Source organism: Medicago truncatula, chromosome 4 (assembly GCF_003473485.1).
Source record: "Medicago truncatula cultivar Jemalong A17 chromosome 4, MtrunA17r5.0-ANR, whole genome shotgun sequence".
Classification (NCBI taxonomy): Eukaryota; Viridiplantae; Streptophyta; class Magnoliopsida; order Fabales; family Fabaceae; genus Medicago; species Medicago truncatula.
Window position 1 is genome coordinate 15,231,439 of NC_053045.1, and position 8,402 is coordinate 15,239,840.

General features: G+C 32.0%; 1 protein-coding gene across 1 annotated transcript; it reads right to left on the reverse strand.

Annotated features, from left to right (window-relative positions):
• Positions 1-6,565: 6,565 nt before the first annotated feature.
• On the reverse strand, positions 6,566-7,525 carry LOC112418111 (extensin-like). Its single transcript, XM_039832653.1, has 2 exons — positions 7,240-7,525; positions 6,566-7,152 (listed from the first exon to the last, which is right to left on the reverse strand). The coding sequence occupies exons 1-2, from the start codon at positions 7,523-7,525 to the stop codon at positions 6,566-6,568; spliced, it is 873 nt and encodes a 290-aa protein (XP_039688587.1).
• Between the last annotated feature and the right edge of the window lie 877 nt (positions 7,526-8,402).

Below are 8,402 nucleotides of genomic sequence, written 5' to 3' on the forward strand. Positions count from 1 at the left end.
GTAGGTGGATGATGGGGAGGATGTTTATTGTGATGATGATCTAGACAAAGAGAATGAATATCATAGGAAGATGGTGGATGAGCAGGAGCAGGGGTAGGTGGGTGACGAGGACATGGTCTGCGTTCAATGTGTGGATGATCTAGGTTATTATATGGAATGGGGGGTTGAGACGGTGGCTGAATAGGGCCCTTTTTTGGGGTGGATGGGTGATGGGGAGGATGTTTATTGTGATGATGATCTAGACTAAGAGAATGAATACCATAGGAAGATGATGGATGAGTAGGAGTTGGGATTGGGGTAGGTGGGTGACTAGGATGAGGTCTGCGTTCAATGTAACACCCCGTTTTCCCGACTTAAAAATTTCATTTAATTAATCAGAGTATTCAACATGTAAACGGAATGCTACACTTCATAAAATCATAAATAAGTTAATTAACTAATTTATCCTTCAACATATTAATTCAAACTTTGCAGCGGATTAAATTCATTAACATAAAAAGTCTTGGCATGAAGGCCTCATCAAAACATCTCATAAAAATCCAATTAACAACTTAATCATGTAAATTTATAAACAATACGTAAGGAATAGAAAACATGCAACAAGTTCCCATCCCGTTACGTATCAGAGCACCTAAACGACTTAGTGAGGGATAGCCACTCACGACAGCAAAAACACAGCAACCTACTCTCGATCACCTGCATGTTACTCATACGAAGAGCAACATTTTCAAGCAGAAGGGGTGAGATTCACAATCAATAATAATAATATATATTTCATCAAATGCATCTAACAACTTAAACTCCATCAATTAGTAATAATAATTCTTTTAACGACTCCTAAACCATATCATGTACTCATCATATCAACAGTCATAACTCGATATCATAAACAACATCATAACAACATCATTCAACTTCATAACCAACATCTTAATCATAATCATATAACATCATACTTATAATTCGTATACAACATGACAACTTCATAATCAATGACATAAACAACGTAACAACATCATATTCATAGTTCATATACAACATAACAACATCATTAATTCGTATTAACATTCTCCACCAAACACCTTATTAACAACTCATGAATAGAGGACAACTTAGCAATTATACGTAACATCATCATTTCATAATAATAATTATTCATCAAACATTCCATTAGCAATTCATGAATAAAAGACAACTTATCAACTTAACATAACCATCATCAAGTACATTTAACAACTCATAGATAACATCACATAATCATCATCACAACATTCATAATCATCATCATGTAACATCCTAACAACCTCATATTCAACACCATAAACAGTCATCATAACATTATAATCAATATCATAATAATATAAACAACAACATATATTCAACAATAATGTTCTTACTTCTTTAACTTTAGTAACACTTGCTAATTCAACCAACAACGACGACAACAACAAGATTCAACGACAACGAAAACAAATCCCTCAAGAACAACGGCAACTACAATTATCCAATATATGTATATATTTCATAATCAACAATATCATCAATAATAGATATCAAATTCATCAATTAAATCTAACACCCTGTCATAATAATAATTCATCAATATATAAGTATATTATCATTAACAACATCAACAACAAATGGTAATTAAAACCAACAACGACGACTCATGCAACAACTCGACACCACCGCTAAGACATGACCTCCCCCCTAATACTCCTCAATAAATGCAACTATGCATGTGGTACCATAATTCAGGACCGTGACCCACACCGCTGTCGAATGGTTAAAGCATTCTCAACAGGACCTAAGTCCTCACCGCTCCACACCACTTTGAACAACTAGTGTTCCACCGTTTTGAACGACAAGGCGTTCCAGAGCCGAAGCTCTCCTACTTTGATGTTTATGCAACTACCCAACCTGTGTATCTCTACATACAACTCAACAACATCAACGACAACCACTACTCATCAATGCATATATGTAAATATGACTTCACCTCGACAATCCAATTAATAATACTTCAACCTTTGAAAAGAATTCAGCAACATGTATAATTTATTTAAATATAAATATACATCACAGTCAACAATAATCCATCATAATTGATCCAAAGATTCCAGAAAATACACAATTAATCATAATCAAACTAATGCATAAAGTTCATTCAACATAGTATATGTTCACTTGGTTTCATACTCAATCATCTCCAAATTCACTAAACTCAACAACGGCAACATCAACGACAACGTAGACAACGACGACTGTGCATAAATAATTATAACTTACTCCACAACTTGGTCAACATCAACAACTTAAGACTCCAATACTTTGGACGACATCTTACATCTTAGACCGTCACATGCAGCTTAATCAATTTACAACAGCAACATAGGCAGCACATAAACATCTCAAGATATAACAATATCAAATGATAATCAACATCAACTTAAACATCTTATATAATCCACATAATGCATATACAAATATATCTCATTACTAACAACATCAAATCATATTATATCTGACTCACTCAACATCAACAGTACTATAATCAACCTCCATTCCTACCCCAAGGGTCAACTCACAACATGGGTTAAATACTCTTAAACACCTTAATTGCACTCATATTACTTCTAATTTTGAGCCTTGGAATTATCCCATAAGTTTTGGATTAACTTGGAAATGGTTGTGCTGAATTTTCTTAAGATTTCCCTAAGACCTACTTGGAGTATTTTCATCATAACTCCTAAACCAAAAATCATTTTAGAGTCAAACCAAAGCCATTGGAAAGCTAACAAAATTATCTACAGCTTTCATGTTTACACCAAAAGCCAATTCAAAACAGAAACGTGTGAAAAAGACACAAGAACACGAAATAAGAAATGCTGTCAAAAAGCACTTCGCTTAAGCGAACGAGTCTTCGCTTAAGCGAACTACTTACAGTAGCTATTCGCTTACAGCTCGCTTCCGGCTCGCTTAAGCGAACAGTCATCGTTTCTGCATAATTTTTCACGGGTTTAAACCATTTTTCACCCCAAAACTCCCAATTTTGATCTCCCAATGCCCAAACATGTTTCCAAAGATTGTTTATAGGTTCAATATACAATTAGGCATCTAAAGGAACATAAAACATGCATCAACAACAACAATTCAGACCATTCTAGAAATCATACAAAACTTCTCCAATTTATCCAACAAATTCTAATCTCCTCAGAATTCTGATCACATCAACATTATAGATTAAGAAATCATTCTAAACACTAAACTAAACACATTAAACATGATTCTTACACCATCCCTTTCAAAATCAGCATCAACCCTAATTCCCAATTTTTATTTTCAAGAACAATTCAATTAGATCAATTTTCAGAAATTATATACTATGATTATTGAGAGATAGTCTCACCCTTACCTTAATTTAGATGAACAAAAGCACAACAATCGGATTCTCTGACTCCACTTGTTCTTCCCACCCTTGTTCTTGATTTTCTCTCCCAAAACTTGTTTCACGTAAAACTGCTTCTGACCTTTTCTTTTCCTCACTCCTAAAACTATAACTCCCCCTTTATTTCATTAAACTCCCTTAATTTTTATTAAATCCTAATTAACTCCCACACTCCAAAATAATTCTATTTCTCCACTTATTCTATTAAATAATGAAAATAACCATTTAATAAAATACACCACACCACAAAATCAATATAAATCATTTAAAATCATATAAAAGACTTTAAATCAACTAAAAATAATTAAATAACAATTAGGGCGTTACATTCAATGTGTGGATGATCTAGGCTCTTAGATGGAATGGGGGATGGAGACGGTGGCTGAATAGGGGCCTTTCATGGGGTAGGTGTGTGATGGGGAGGATGTTTATTATGATGATTATCTAGATTAAGAGAATGAATATCATAGGAAGATGGTGGATGAGCGGGAGCAGGGGTTGGGGTAGGTGGGTGATGAGGATGACTGTGGTGGTGAGTACTGACCTCTATAGCAAGAACTGCCACAGAACTCACTTGGAGTAAGGCTAACACTAAGACTAGGACATTGGCCATGTCTCAATGCAAGAAAAAGTAGCCTAAAGAGAGGTGGAAGAGTGATATTGATATCTTGGAAGTGTTCAAAAGAGTGTATTTATAAGAGTTAGTGCGTAGAATAATTTTAATATTTTATTATAAACTTAGTCAGAGTCAAAAGATTTTTAAAAGATGTAAATTAAAAATTAATTATTCTATATTTTAATATTATTATTATTATTAATAAAGATTAACATACTTTAATCAATATTATTTAATATTTAATATATATTTTATGACATTTTGAATCCTAATAATTATATAATTAATAAACCATTTAAGGGTATTTTGATCAATAATCTTTTTATATAGTCACAACTTTTACCAAGAAAAAAATTATGTTATTAAAGTTTAAAAGAAACTTAAGATGATGATTGAAAAGTTTTAGTATTATTTTACTAATTAATCTTTTATTTGCTTTTTTCATTATTATTACTAGTTGGAATGTCGATGATGCCTCTTGATGCATGTCCTCTCTCCTTACTTATAAAAAAATAAAAAAATTCATTATTATTATCAATCACAAACATTAAAATAAACTATTTTTTAAATGAGTTTACAGTGAATAATAATACATTTTGACTAACATAATTTATTACATTAATATATATGGTTTAATAAACATATAAAAATATTTTTTTATGAATTAATTAAATTAATATGGTTGAATAGAATAAACATATTAAAAAATCTTTTTATGTCCATGTATTTTTTTTTTGTAGTGGTCGGAATTTCAACCTCAGACTTTGCATATACTATAGATTATCCATACCAATTGAGATAAACTCACAAGGATTGTCCATGTATAGAATATAAGTATTATATTATTTTTATATTCTTAATTGTGGATACAATTTTGTTTTCTTTAAGAAAGTGGATATTTTCCATTTTGTACTTCCTTTACTTTTTGGTTAATATATTTTGAAAGATGTAGAAAGCGTCATTCTAATTTTATTTTATTTTATTTTATTTTTAAAAACGTATATCACATTCAGTTGTGCGTCAAAAATTTGTATTTTCCAACATCGATTAGTGCATATATTATAGTGCGTGCCTAAAATAAATTTTCCTTTTGTAAAAACTAACATATATTTTCTAGATATAGTTAATTATTATATTTTAATCAAAATAGTATATTTTGTTCAACAAAAGGGAAAGGGAAACTATATTTAATAAGGTGGAGCTAATGTCTATATTTAGAACCGTCTCAAGTGAGATTGTAACCATCTCTATTGTGATTACAATGTCAAACTTTTATCACAAATAGAAAAACTATATTAAATTTTGTTTATCCCATAAAATTAAAATCACTTGTCAAATGAAAAATTATCTTCACAAAATTATAATGAATTAAATTGGTATTAAGGATCAACACCTTAGTACGAATTGATTATTGTAACCTTGAGCGCCAACAATTCGATGGGAAACTATTTACCTTATGATTTTCTCATTCTGGATTCTCTCTTGGTGTCTCTCCATCAAAGAAGCTACAAGAATACTATCATAGTTAATTGGAAACTTCATACAGCGCCTTGGGTCAAAATTAATTCATAAAATTCGGTCATTAGAACGCATGCTTCTTGTAAAGGCATTTTCCGAGATGATTTGGGCCCTTTTTTGGGGTTGATCTGCTTACAATTTGGGCAGCCTATCTATTTTTAAATGTGAAATAAACGAGTACATTTGGGCTATGGAGTATACAGGTCAACATGGTTGCTGGAGTTAATTATTTGGGAGTGACCCATCTACTGTTATTTTGATATTAAAGAATCTCGTTACTATTCCTATCAGCCATCAGAACCGATGGCACAATTGCCTTCACTTAGGCCTACAACTTGTATCTGCCAACATCTATCGTAAATTCAATGGCTATGCCACCAAGTTCTTCAATATGTGTCATTCTTTTCAAGATATGTTTGGTTCGATTCTTTGTCCTTTATTTGTAGTGATTTTTTTTTTTGGGATATGAAGGATTCCCCATTGATTGCTACCTTTAGATTATAATCTTTATAAGCTTTCCTATTCTCGTTCGAGTGTTTCAGTTCCGTCCCCACTCTTGCATATACTTTTCTACTTTTTAGCGAATACTAATATCGAAGAAAGCTTGTGTATTAAAATTTATAATTTTTACTTCATTTAATGGATTGTAAAGAGGAATTACTTTTGAAAACTGTGTGAGGAGTAGCATAATTATAATAACAAAGATAAAACATTTCTATATGATCAAACATATATTTGAAAAATTAAGTGTAGACTTGTGACGAAATATTGAATTCCACACACATAAACTTAATTTCGGTGAAATAAATTTTTAAATAAATCAAAAGGAAAAAATACAACAATGCTACTAATGATAAAATAAAATAAAATAAAACACACAAAACTAAGAACAATAATTTTATTTAAATTTTTTTCTTACAAGAAACATTAATTTATTAATATCACTCATTATCTGAGACACTACAAAGTTTCTATTAAAAAAATTAATAAGATGCTGGTTGAACAGGAGCTGGGGTTGGTGGGTGATGAGGATGAGGTGTGTGGTGTTCAATGTGTGGATGATCTAGACCGTTGGATAGAATGAGGGATGAAGACGGTGGCTGAACAGGGGCATTTATTGGGGTAGATGGGTGATGGGGAGGATGTTTATTGTGATGATGATCTAGACGAAGAGAATGACTATCCACAGAAGATGGTGGTTGAACAGGAGCATGGGTTGGTGGGTGACGAGGACGAGGACGACGTATGCGTTCAATGTGTGGTTGATCTAGGCTACTAGATGGAGTAGGGGATGACGACGGTGGCTGAATAGGGGCCTTACTTGGGGTAGGTGGATGATGGGGAGGATGTTTATTGTGATGATGATCTAGACAAAGAGAATGAATATCATAGGAAGATGGTGGATAAGCAGGAGCAGGGGTTGGGGTAGGTGGGTGACGAGGACGTGGTCTGCGTTCAATGTGTGGATGATCTAGGTTATTATATGGAATGGGGGATTGAGACGGTGGCTGAATAGGGCCCTTTTTTGGGGTGGATGGGTGATGGGGAGGATGTTTATTGTGATGGTGATCTAGACTAAGAGAATGAATACCTTAGGAAGATGATGGATGAGCAGGAGTAGGGGTTGGGGTAGGTGAGTGACTAGGATGAGGTATGCGTTCAATGTGTGGATGATCTAGGCTCTTAGATGGAATGGAGGATGGAGACGGTGGCTGAATAGGGGCCTCTCTTGGGGTAGGTGGGTGATGGGGAGGATGTTTATTATGATGATTATCTAGACTAGGAGAATGAATATCATAGGAAGATGGTGGATGAGCGGGAGCATGGGTTGGGGTAGGTAGGTAATGAGGATGACTATGGTGGTGAGTACTGACCTCTATAGCAAGAACTGCCAAAGAACTCACTTGGAGTAAGGCTAACACTAAGACTAGGACATTGGCCATGTCTCAATGCAAGAAAAAGTAGCCTAAAGAGAGGTGAGAGAGTGATATTGATATCTTGGAAGTGTTTAAAAGAGTGTATTTATAGGAGTTAGTGCGTAGAATAATTTCAATATTTTATTATAACCTTAGTCAGAGTCAAAAGATTTTTAAAAGATGTAAATTAAAAATTAATTATTCTATATTTTAATATTATTATTAATAAAGATTAACATACATGCATAATAATATGTTAAAAAAATGTAAGTTGAATACTTTAATCAATATTATTATATATTTAATATATATTTTATGACATTTTGAATCCTAATAATTATATAATTAATAAACCATTTAAGGGTATTTTGATCAATAATCTTTTTATATAGTCACAACTTTTACCAAGAAAAAAATTATGTTATTAAAGTTTAAAAGAAACTTAAGATGATGATTGAAAAGTTTTAGTATTATTTTACTAATTAATCTTTTATTTGCTTTTTTCATTATTATTACTAGTTGGAATGTCGATGATGCCTCTTGATGCATGTCCTCTCTCCTTACTTATAAAAAAATAAAAAATTCATTATTATTATCAATCACAAAAATTAAAATAAACTATTTTTTAAATGAGTTGACAGTGAATAATAATACATTTTGACTAACATAATTTATTACATTAATATATGGTTTAATAAACATATAAAAATAATTTTTTATGAATTAATTAAATTCATATGATTGAATAGAATAAACATATTAAAAAATTGTTTTATGTCTATGTATTATTTTTTTTGTAGTGGTCGGGATTTCAACCTCAGACCTTGCATATACTATAGATTGTCCATACCAATTGAGATAAACTCACAAGGATTGTCCATGTATAGAATATAAGTATTATATT